The sequence below is a fragment of the Labeo rohita genome, chromosome 11, assembly GCF_022985175.1.
Source record: "Labeo rohita strain BAU-BD-2019 chromosome 11, IGBB_LRoh.1.0, whole genome shotgun sequence".
NCBI lineage: Eukaryota > Metazoa > Chordata > Actinopteri > Cypriniformes > Cyprinidae > Labeo > Labeo rohita.
In genome coordinates, this window is record NC_066879.1 from 5,113,264 (window position 1) to 5,126,102 (window position 12,839).

Here is a 12,839-nt window from a genome sequence, read left to right on the forward strand (position 1 = left end):
CCAAAGGACTGGAACGACCCACTGCTGCTCCAGTCAAACGTCATTTCGTATTGTTTTTGTGCCCCGAGCTTCATGACAGGTCTGACAAACATTCACACCTGTGGACTAATCTTGTCTTTTTCTCTTTTTTTTTTCACCTAATAATAATAAAGCAGGTAGAGCAACTAGCTTAAGCTTGGGGATCAAAGTCTAAACTCAACACAAAATCATAATCCACTAGAATAATATTGATAATGCATTTTAATTTCTTACCGATTAGTGAGTTCAACGTATAAATACCAGCACTGTCATGATTTAATACAAATAGCCGATTCATTTTTGTAAAAATACTTTTTTTAATCAATCCATGTAGCCTTGCAAAAATGATATCTGAGTTTGAACTTGATCTGTGGTGCAACATAAGTGGAATTCAGGCAGTTAAACTCAATCTGTTGTGCACTGATGAGCAGGAATGCAAACCACTGTGTTATGTGATCTTTTTATCCAGGCACCAGGTGTCCTCGCCGTGGCCCTCAAGACCACTGGTTCAAACTGGGACAGAGGGTGCATTTCTCAGTCAGACTTGACCAACCTCCACTCATCTGCAGTGTGCCGTTTGCCCCTGGTCTCTGACCTTGCTTTGCAGTTTTGGCTGGACAGTCAGAGTTTGGGTAGAGGAAAGCAGTCCAGTACAAACTGACTCACAACGTTCCATGATGATGGTGTTTATAAAAGCGTACGGCGCACTTTCTCATATGCTCCGAGGAAAATGAAGCCTCCCATGCTGATGAACGTCACTCTGGGGATGCTGCCGGCGAACAGCCTTCATGATGAGAAAACATATAATAGAAAGAGTTAGAAATAAAGTTAATTTATTTCTATACATATTTTCAGACATCATTGGTCTTTGCAACAAGTTTGTCAGTCTGAGGTGGATTTAGGGGCCTTTCACACAGGACGTTTTTATATTCCTTTTGAGCTATTTTTAATTGTTGTTTTTTGTAAACTTATAAAAACTTTTCTTCAGAACAGGTGCCATTATTAAAAAAATAGTAGAACCCAATGATGTTAATAGTTCTCATACATGTATTTGAAGCACAAAAAAATAGTCTGATTCCTAAATGAATGACTTACAGTTCTTTTCACTGAATTAAAACATTGTGTAATTAGTATTAGTTCAATTCCTGAATGAATGACTCTTACAAATGGTTCTTTTTAGTGAATCAAAACATACAGCACAACCTGTTATGGTCTGATTCCCAAATCCACGACTCTTACAAACTGGATCTTTATAGCAAATTTAAACATATAGAGCAACAAGTACAGTCCAATTCTTAAGCATATGACTCTTATGAATCATTTCTCTTTAGCAAATCAAAATATACAGCGCAAACAGTATAGTCTGATTTCCAAACTGACTTTTATGAGAAAGTTCTTTTTGGAGAGTCAAAACATAAATAGCAGTTCAATTCACAAACATATGACTCTTACGAATGTTTTTTTTTTTTTTTCCTTTTCTTTTGCGAGTCAAAACATGCAGCACAACCAGTATAGTCCAATTCCCAAACATATGACTCTTATGAACTGGTTCTTTTTAGTGAGTCAAAACATACCACACAAGCAGTACAGTCCAATTTCCAAACATATGACTCTTATGAACTGTTTTTTATGAACTGGTTCTTTGTAGTGAGTCAAACATACACCACAACCAGTGTAGTCCAATTCCCGAACATATGACTCTTACGAACTGGTTCTATTTAGTGAGTCAAAACATACAGCACAACCAGTATAGTCTGATTCCAGAACATATGACTCTTATGAACTGGTTCTATTAAGTGAGTTAAAACATACAACACAAGCAGTACAGTCCAATTTCCAAACATATGACTTTTGCAAACTGGTTCTTTGTAGTACATACAACACAACCAGTATAGTCCAGTTCCCAAACAAATGACTCTTACGAACTGTTTCTTTTTAGTGAGTCAAAACATACAACACAAGCAGTATAGTCTGATTCCAGAACAAGTATAGTCTAATTCCAGAACATATGACTCTTATGAACTGGTTCTTTTTAGTGAGTCAAAACATACAACACGAGCAGTATAGTCCATTTTCCAAACATATGACTCTTATAAACTGTTTTTTATGAACTGGTTCTTTTTAGTGAGTCAAAACATACAACGCAAGCAGTGTAGTCTAATTTCAGAACATATGACTTTTACAAACTGATTCTTTGTAGTGAGTCAAAACATACAGTGCAACCAGTATAATCCGATTCCCAAATGAATGACTCTTAAGAGACAACTCTTTTTAAGGTTTATGATACTTAAACCGTTGTTTAATGATGTGAATGACTGGCTGTTCATTTGACAATGTCAAAAGATTCACAAAATGATTTTTTTTTTTTTTTTTTTAGCAAAGTATAGTTAAGTTCCATATATTTCTACCTCAAATTTACTAAAAGAATCATTAATTGAGTAGGCAAGGAACCTGAATCATTATTAAATCAAATCAAAATCAAATTATTGACAGCTCTAACTACAGAAACTAGATACGCACAGTTGCAACATCAGCTTGGATGTAACTTTGTTAGATGAAATTTACAGAGCAGCACAGAATAAAACATTAGGCATGCTCGATAACACAAGTATTCAGTATTTCTCAGCTGACAGTGTGTTGTTTGACAGATTATAGAGCGTTTGAGCAGGAATGTGCAGTGTAGGGGTTGTTGATGTTGGAGAGGTTAGAGGATGCGACAGGCCATGAAAGTACTGTAGTCTCCTAAGGCTCTTTTCCACGCAGCTGCTTTTGGTATAAGCACTGGCCCCCGGGGGCCTCTCCGCATGACTGATGGCCAGATGACATCCACACACGTCCCTCAAGCTCCCAGCACACCCCCCCAACACTCTCTGGCTTTGGCTCCTTTCGCTTCCTTTCTCGTCCACCTGCACTCGTTTTGTTTCATCTTGCTCAACTTTTCCCATTCTTCCCATTTTCAAACTTTCTCAAACTTTGCTGAGTTAATGCCCTGTCATACCATCAAAACCCACTGATTTGGCATCAACCTCCTCAAGTCTTTAAGTGTGACACCTGTGGGGGATAATGGTGGTTGGAAAGTGGGGGTGGGTTGGATCTAAAATTGGAAATAAGGTCAGGAGTGGTGTAACCGCTAATACATCAATTTTGTCAACTGCAAAGCTGTACAAGGTGCCAAGCATGTCAGGGATCTCTTGACTATTCCAGTGATTCGCAGAACTCAATGTTTCAGCATGCTTCTGCTGGGATCATATGTTTTACAGAGAGATGCCATGTCAGAGAGAGCTTGTGTGTGTGGACCTGTGAGCAAACACACTCATCCTGGAACGAATTAGCAAGGACGCATTCTGACAGTTTGTCTGTGCTGCGTGGGGTTGGGATTTCAGAGCACGCACTAAAAGAGAAACGCGAAACCTTTCATGCGTGCTCTTCTGCAATGGAAACCACAAATATGAAACACATAAACTTGTTAATGAAAATGTTGAGTGTTGCTTGGACAATTAAGGTTGAATTTTGATTTTATGACTAACAGTATAAAAAAAGCACCCGCTGCTGTTAATCGATTAAAAACAACTAATTAACTATACATTTTTCTAAAAGTCACAATTAATCATAATTAGTTTCAATACAGATGAATCCTTAAAGCTACAAAGGTTACTGATTTCCTCTTTTTGTACTTTGATTAACAGACATCACAGCAGCTGGGTTATTAGGATATTTGGCTGCTATTAGTTTAAGAGCTGCCACTGCTGAGTGTGACACAGATCTGACACGCACGCTCGTAGTTTCATTCGCACTTTAATATGAAATGATACAGGCTACAGCGTGCACCACCGCATTTTTGCGTGCAATTGAAGCACACATGCTACAAGCACAGTATAACGGCTGACAGGACAGAAAGATTCGTTCTTGACATATGGCCTGACAACATCTCATCTGACCGCAGTTCACTGTTGATCTACTGAAACTTATGGTGTTTTTTCACTGTATGATGCTGCTTACTTTTGGGGAGTTCTCCACTGTGTATGGTACCTAGTACCTGTAACTTTTTTAGTACTACCTCTGTTGAGGTTCCAAGCAAGCCATACCAACACTAAAATTTGAACACTGCAGATCACTGATTGGTCAGAGAGAATCGTCACTACCAGCGTCATTGGATTCTCACTTTTACATGTTGTTTGAACATAAATGTGTGTTGGCAGTTGTGTGTACACAACCACCCTATAATGATAAAAATCCACCAAGTGGTATTTTTTTAATCTTAAGTAATTTCTCTTTTTTCAAATCGAGCAATTCTTAGCTTCTTGTTGACCAAGGCCACTCCCACGACAGCTGTTTGACAAGGCTGTCTTTCCTTAGACCCGCCCTGACTAAGCTGTAACAGTCCAACCGCCATTGCTTTGCAGGGGAAGACAAGAATGTCTCTGATTAAGCGACTGAGGTGTCTGTTGTTGGATGTAATAATGAACATAGCAGTCGTCATTTACTCCCGACATCTGAGTCGCTAAAGATACAGAGGATTAACGTTACTTTTAATTTAGAAGTAAACGCGCCCGGCGATCTACATAAATGTGTCTATGTTCGCGTGAATTGTGATCCAGCTTTACCCACAGCAGAAGTGAGTATAAGGGATTTTTTATGCATCTTTACAAATCACCTTTCTTAATAATGTGCCTGTTTGCATGTCATATGACAGACGCTTTCTGTGCGCATACTTTGGATGTGTGCGCTCAGAAAGCCCTGTATCAGAAGTTTAAATTAATATTGTTTAAAACGCATAATTTTAGCATGATAGACATGATAATAAAAACCAAACAGATTTTTAGCAGAGTATTGTAGGTATTAGCTGTAAAGGCACAGCTCTGTTCTGGAAAAGGGAGCGGGGAGCAGAGCTCATTAGCATTTAAAGGAACATGCAACAGAATGGCTCAATCTAAAAAGGGCTGATTTTGACAAGGTAAAAGGATGTTTTTTACACTACCACTGATATATTTTAACCAAAGTATGTTATAGTTCTCATTAAGACTGTGTGTGTCTGTGAAGTTTCAGCTCAAAATACCCCACAGATTATTTATTATATCATTTTAAAGATGCCTATTTTGAGTAGAAGCAGAAACACGCAGTTTTCATACATGTCTCTTTAAATGCTAATGAGCTCTGCTCCCGCCCCCTTTTCCAGTATAGAGCTGTGCCTTTACAGCTAGTACCTACGATACTCTGCTAAAAATCTGTTTGGTTTTTATTATCATGTCTATCATGCTGAAATTATGTTTTAAACAATATTAATTTAAACTTCTGACACAGGGTTTTCTGAGCGCACACATCCAAAGTACGCACACAGAAAGTGGCTGTCATATGACATCTGAGTACTAAGTAAGTTTTCTTTCATGTCTTATTGCACTTAAAATGTCAAATACACACAAGTTTATGTTAAAAACAGTTGGTTATGTCCTTGAAGGTAAATAGTTGGGAAAGAAAACTTGTTTATATTAGATCTGTGCGGCAGCAGCGTAATATACAGTAAATAAAGGGAGGCAGTAATATTATAATAAGATCCCCTGTCTACATCACGGGGGCAGGGAAATGCTCGTTTTTTCACATGCTTGCAGAAAAAAGCTTACCAGAACAAAGTTACTGGTTTGTCCTTTTCACATTTTCTGGGTTGGTAGATGCACTGGGGACCCAATTATAGCACTTAAACAGATTTTCATGATATGTCACCTTTAAACGGCTGTCACACGCAACTTGAAAAAAGAAATGACAGTATCGTGCTCAGCAGACGAGGTGGTGGTGCAACTACAATGATCAGTCTATTATCCCACCCACTTTGAATTATTAAACTGCGATTGAAAACCAAACCGAGCCAAAACGAGCCAAGCAGAGTCGTGCCGACATGACCAGTGTAGTCTGATTCACTAACAAATGACTCTTATGAGTCGGTTCTTTTAATGAACAGTTCACAATGAGTTCCCGTTGAATCAGTCTGGAAAACTTACCTACATCACAAATAAAACATTATAAATAACATTATGGCTAATATATATATATATATATATATACCAAAATTAATAGCAAGCGAATCAAATTGAAAAGAAATTTAAACAGAATTAAATCAAGAGCTTGTGAATTAGAATCAAAACCAGTCAAGATGCATAAATACCCAGCCCTAGACACTACAGTGTTTCTAACTGGTCCAATTAAAAAAAATTCCACTTACAAGTTTCTACACATATGGCTCAAGTGCAGTCGGAAGATTTTATTAAACTGTTTAATAAGCCTGACGGCATTATAATTAACCAAGCATTCATTTTATTATATATGACCTTACTAGCAAACCACAAACCAACCTGATCTGCTACAACAGGAAATTACACATATTTTAAGACAAAACAGTTATGTCACAGTAAGATGAGCTCATTGTGACATCATCACCCTGCCCAGTCATGATCGCCAATTAGTCAACAGTGGACAGGTCTAATAACACCACTATTAATAGCTCTATAAATGCGGCATGCTTACCAGAAGCTTACTAAAGTAGATTTCTGAGGCAGGTCATACACCACTGCAATACTCCAAAGCAAGCAACTTACACTATATTTAATCAAAGCTCCAACTGATTTCACTGCAACTGGAGGACATTATGAGGTTATTGCAACATGCTTGTTGTAAACAGTGCTAGCGTTACTCTCTCTGCTGCATCATCCTGGTCTACTTAGCAAAGCGTACTTGCTTGCGGACATAGGAGCCGTATGGGTCGTCTGGGTTGGGGTAGCAGCACTTCAAAGCTTCGAGGAAGGTTAAGTCACAAGCACACGACTGCCTTGATTGCCGATGTTTTGGTTGGTGTGGTTAGAAGCTCTCAGCAGAGCTTTGACACACATGGAAGCACTTTCTGGCTTCACTAGTCTGCAATTGGAGCCATTACAGTAATTACAGCTTTAAAGCCAGGCAATTTGTACAAGGCATGCAGTAGTGAAACTGCCAGGGTTGTTGCCCTTATGCAAGCGTGGCTGAGCCTCTTTGCCTACTCTGGGTTTTTTTTAGCCCCAGCTTCTCAGAGTTTTAAATATTGCAATCTGGGAAGAGATTTTAGGAATTCCTTGAAGTCATAGAGTTCGTGAGTTCTGCCTACAAAAATCTGACTATCATCTCAGAAGTTTTAGTTGGAGAGAGAAAGTTTATTGTGAAGGAGAGAGATGGGCATCTCTGTGCAGAGAACAATAGTAACTGTTGGCCTTAGTTTTTGCCATTCAAAAAAACAAACAAAAGAAAAACTTAAACAAAACAAAAACTTCAACCGAGTTCTTGGAAACATAATGAATTTTCTTATTTTGTCTAAATATTAATTCATTTAGTACTGTCCTTCAGAAGCTACAGAAGATACATGCTCTTAATGCATCACTTTTCCTTCTGAAGCTTCTGTGAGCATTTGAACCTTCTGTAATAGTTGCATGAGTCCCTCAGTTGTCCTCAGTTTGAAAAGATGGATCTCAAAATCATACAGTCATTGTTTAAAAGGGTTCAAATACACAAAAATGCTTAAAAACCAAAGAATTTGAGGGACCTGAAGGATTTTTCAGAAGAACAGTGGGAAGTTTAACTATTCAGGACAAACAAGGGAGTCATAAACAACTATCACTAAACAAAAGAAAAAACAAACAAACAAAAAAAAAAACACAGCTGTGGATCATTCAGGTAACAACACAGTATTAAGAATCAAGTGCATGTAAACTTTTGACTATTATTTTCTCTTGTAGACTATATGCAAATGGCTTTTACGTGAAATATCTCATTCATTGTACAATAGAACAATTTAATATAACTGTATTTTTTATTGTATTTTATTTTGTTTTTTTGTCATTTATTCCTGGCAAAGCTGAATTTTCAGCATCATTACTCCAGTCTTTAGCGTCACATGATCCTTCAGAAATCATTCTAATGTGCTGATTTGCTTTTTAAGTACTATTTCTTATTTCATCATTATCAATGTTAAATACAGTTGTGCTACTAAATATTCTTGTGGAAACCATGATTTTTTTTTTTGGATCAATATAAAGTTAAGAAAGAACAGCAAATATGTATATGTAGACAAACTCATATACTGACCCCAAATGGACGTATACCCCAAAATATATATATCCCTTCTAATTCAGTTCATAAACTAAAAAATATCTTAAAGGTATAGTTCACCCAAAAATGAAAATTACTTAATGACTTACCCTTATACTTATATTAAGTAACTGAGATGAGTTATATTAAAAAATGTTCTGGCTCTTCCAAGCTTTATAATGGTAGTGAATGGCTGTTGAGATTTTGAGTCCAATAAAGTGCACCCATCCATCATAAAAACACAGCTTTGGGGGGTTAATAAAGGTCTTTTGAAGTGAATCAATGCGTTTGTGTAAGAAAAATATCCATATCTAGAATTTTATAAACTGAAATCTCCAGCATCTGCTAACTGTCGTATGCATGTTTACCAGAGAGTGTCATTCCAGAAGTTTTAAATAAGGATATTTTTCTTACACAAACACATGAATTCCCCTGGAGCCATGTGGAGCACTTTTTATGATGGATGGATGCACTTTATTTGACTTCAAAATCTCAACACCCATTCACTGCCATTATAACGTGAGACCCAGGACATTTTTGTTTATATAACTCAAGATTTTATTAGTCTGAAAGAAGAAAGTCATATACACCTAGGATGAGAAAATCATCGGGTAACTGTCATTTTTGGGTGAACTATCCCTTTAAGAATTAAAGTTAAAGGGGATTCAAATGGCGCTTATAATAAATGGGGGAAAAATGATTGTAGAATGCAGTATGGGGACTCATACACGGTCATTTACACTCACCCAGGTATTCCTCGGCTCTTCCACACCTCATACAAAACCGTTGGGATGTTTCCACTGGCTGTGCTCGTCCCAGCCTGACAAACAGAGACAAAACACAGTAATGATGGATCATCTGTCTTTAAGCTTCCTGTCAAACATGTAAACACTCACTGTGTTTTGTCTTCCTTTCAATTCTGCTCTGTCCCTGGTACACTCTACCCGTCCCCACCTGTTCGACAGCTCCCCTTTCTATATTTATAGTCCCTCTTCTACAAACCCACAGCACCATCTTCAAAACAGCCATCTATATCAGGGAACTGTGAAGGGGAGTTAACGTAACAACTGTGTGTTTTGCATGGGCAAACACCACATTCTGAGGCTAATTTCGATGGCTCTATATTTAGACCGGGTTCGTTTTTCATTTTTCAAAGTTTCAGTTGATGAGTTGACTGTACATTGAGCAGCACAGTACACTGCAGTTCCCCACAGGGCTTGGATAACAGCCTGGAGTGTCTGTAGGCCAAAACAAACACAGTACAGCAGACCTGCCTGAACATGAGGTCTCTATTTCTTTGATTGGTCACATGGAAAAAAAAAAAAAAAAAAAAAAAAGATACTCAAGGTAACCTGAAGTGATGACCTGAAGCATGACACATCCAGTAAAACACATCACTCTGTCAGCCAAAGGCGTGAGGAGACAGGTGTAAAAATGACCCTGCCACTCACTCTACTATTTCTTAAAGAGGCAACATTTTATTCAAATGCAAAATCAACTTCATGTGTTAGTTAAGGTTTAATTTAGTTTTTCTTGACATTTCCATCCACTCTCTAGCCATTAGAATAAAGCTGTTTGTGACACTGTACTTTAAGATCTTTTATTTAATAGTGCTGCCAGTTTAACGCATTAACTTAATTAATTAGTTATGAAAAAATATCGTGATTAAAATATAACGCAGTTAACGCGCTGACCCCGCCCCCAGAGCTGTAGATCATCTCAACTCTTTCATACAGTTGACTGTTGACAAATATGATGCAGGGAAACAACTTCATAAATTTGTCCTGATCTATCACAAGTTTAAATGTGATTTTATACAACAGTTCAGTAATTAAGAAGTTTGATATTGTGTTATATTTTAAACACAATATTACGTGTTTTTGCTCAATTTTGCAGAGAACATATTATCCTTTGAAGCCACAGCAGAATTGCTGCGTGTCTCAGCAGTGTTTAGTTTCTGAATGAATCCACGTTTTGAACGAATTGTGTGAATCAACGATTCAAATTCCCATTTACAAAGAGAGCCATTTATTACATTCCCGAATGAATCAGCCATTTGAACGAATCGAATGAATGACTCATATTAGGGCTGGGCGATATGGGCAAAAAAATTATCACAATATTTTTTTTTTCATATCAGTCGATATCGATAATTATCACGATAAATACCAAATCTTTATTTCTTTCACATAGACATATAGACATATCATATAGACATTTACTGCCAGCTGCTGGCAGATTTATTTTTTATTTAGCAGCTGGACTAATTTTCTTGGCATAAGCTCTGTTTATGTGTTACCAACATACTTTCTCTTCATATAAACAGTTCATCCAGGTATTATTTTTGTTCCTTGCTGGCTGAATGATCTTCTCTATCCTACCCAAAGAGCTTTTCTTTTGTGCGCTGAATCCTATGAAAACCTTTCTGAATGAATCCGCGTTTTAAACGAATCATGTGAATCAATGATTCAAAGGCCCATTTATAAAGAGAACCATTTATTTAATTCCTAAATGAATCAGACGTTTGAACGAATCAAATCGAATGAGTCAATGACTCATAAAGACACTTACCGCCACCTGCTGGCAGATTTCGTTTCTTATTTAGAGTATCATTTCATTAAAAAAATATATAAATAATTAAACATTGAAGGGACAGTTCACCCAACAACTGTAAATTCTGTCATCACTTACTCACCCTCATGTCATTTCAATTTTTTTTTTTTTTTTGTGGAACATAAAGAAGATATTTTGAAGACTGTTGGTAACAAAGCTGTTTTGGTTGCCAATGACTTTCATGGCATGAACAATTTAATTAATATTTAATTGTTACTGTTTCAATACGTAAATATGACTGAATGCTGGTGTAGTTTAAACTGTTTTTTAAAGTGATAGTTTACTCAAAATATCAAAATTCTTTAATTAATTACTCACTCTCATGTCGTTCTAAACCTGTAGGAGTTTCATTCATTTTCAGAATACAAATTAAAATATTTTTGTCTAATACATATACCACAATAAAAACTTGTTGCAATGCATTCTTGGAATTTGAAGTCGCTTATAGTTTTAGAACAGCTGAGTTGAACATCTTCACCAGATATCAAGTCTGCAGTGCGCAGCTCTAAAGTGCAGTTCCGTTCCAATCCATAGACAACTGGAAATTACTCTTGAATATACAAACGTCTTCTGACATCTAACATGCGCATACACAGCTCTGTCTGTTTTGAGTCTCGACTGGACAGCGGACAGTATTAGAAGTGCATTTGTGCGTCAGTAGCGTCCCTGAATGACCCTGCTATTGGATCAAGCTGTGTGTCTACTGACACTTTTTCTTCACTCGCTCTCTCTCTCTCTCTACTGTTGGTTTTGTCTACATTAGGGCCTTTTGTTTGTTCACCTTGCACTCCATCTGGGAGGCATCAGGAGACAGATTTAAACAAGAGTTTCGAAGTCTCACCTTTGCCAACATTATCCAAGTCTTCGCAACATCTAGCGGAGTGGTGACGAAGGCCGCTACTCCACCTGGAAAGAGATGTATTGCGCATGTGTATCAGCACACAAACACAAACAAGCACTAATTACAGTGATAATTGTGTTATAATTACCACCCGAGCATAAATGTAAATATGTGGCATGACATCAGCCCTGATCGCCTGATGGAAACGCTCTGGGGAAAAAGAGCGAACGAGGATGAATTTTTCAAACTAGCCTGGCAATGTCAAGCACTCGTAAACACTCATGCACATTCATAAACTTGTTTTGGCGTGAATGAGAACAGAAAGAGGTTCTCTCTCCTCTCTAACAGCGGTCGGACAAACAACAGCATCAAGCTTTAAACATGCTCTTCCCAATCCTGGAATAAACAAGTTCTCCCATATTGCCTGATTTCACTTGATTAAACACTTCCCAAACACAAGTGATGTGTCTTTAGAGAAATGTTCTAGGTTCAGGCTGTCGATTATCACTGAACAGAATTTCGACTTGTACCTCAGGTTGGGAAAACAAGCAAAGAATCGCATGATCAGACATACATTTTCAATCAAAGTCAATTAATCCATACAAAAAATGTGATATCTGAGTGGTAAAAGTTGTCTAAATCGTCTTTAGAAGCGGCTGGACTAATTTTCTTGGCATAAGCTCTGGTTATGTGTCACCAACATACTTTCTCTTCATATAAACAGTTCATCCTGGTATTCTTTTTGTTCCTTGCTGGCTGAATGATCTTCTCAATCCTACCCAAACACCTTTTCTTTTGCAATCTTTTGTGCACTGAATCCTATGAAAACCCATTTCCGCCACTGAATAAAAAACTGGTAACTGAGACTTATCTCACAATTCTGACTTTTTTTCCTCAGGATTGCATGATATAAACTTGCAATTGCAAGTTATAAAGTCAGAATTGAAAGATATAAACTCACAATTCTAACAAATTCAAACTTGCAAATGCGAGTTTATTTTACGCAATTCTGACTTTATATCACGCACTTCTGAGTAGAAAGTCAGAATTGCGAGTTTATATCTTGCAATTCTGACTTCATTTCTTCAACTCTGAAAACAAAAGTCAGGATTGCAAGAAAAAAAGTCAGAATTGCAAGATACAAACTCGTATTTGAGAAAAAATGTTAGAATTCTGAGTTAATATCTTGTAATTCTGACTTTATAAGTCACAGTTGGGAGGTTGAGAGGAAAAAAAGTCAGAATTGCGAGATACAAACTCG

At 37.3% G+C, this 12,839-nt stretch overlaps 1 protein-coding gene across 1 annotated transcript in view; it reads right to left on the bottom strand.

Annotated features, from left to right (window-relative positions):
- Positions 1-315: 315 nt before the first annotated feature.
- The window catches only part of slc25a26 (solute carrier family 25 member 26), a 70,040-nt gene continuing 57,516 nt past the window's right edge, over positions 316-12,839 (bottom strand). The window contains exons 8-10 of the mRNA XM_051123139.1: positions 11,579-11,643; positions 8,871-8,944; positions 316-802 (exon numbers count right to left, since the gene is read on the bottom strand). Coding sequence (XP_050979096.1) covers positions 706-802; positions 8,871-8,944; positions 11,579-11,643 — 236 coding nt within the window. The 3' untranslated portion in view covers positions 316-705. The remainder of the gene's footprint in view (positions 803-8,870; positions 8,945-11,578; positions 11,644-12,839) is intronic.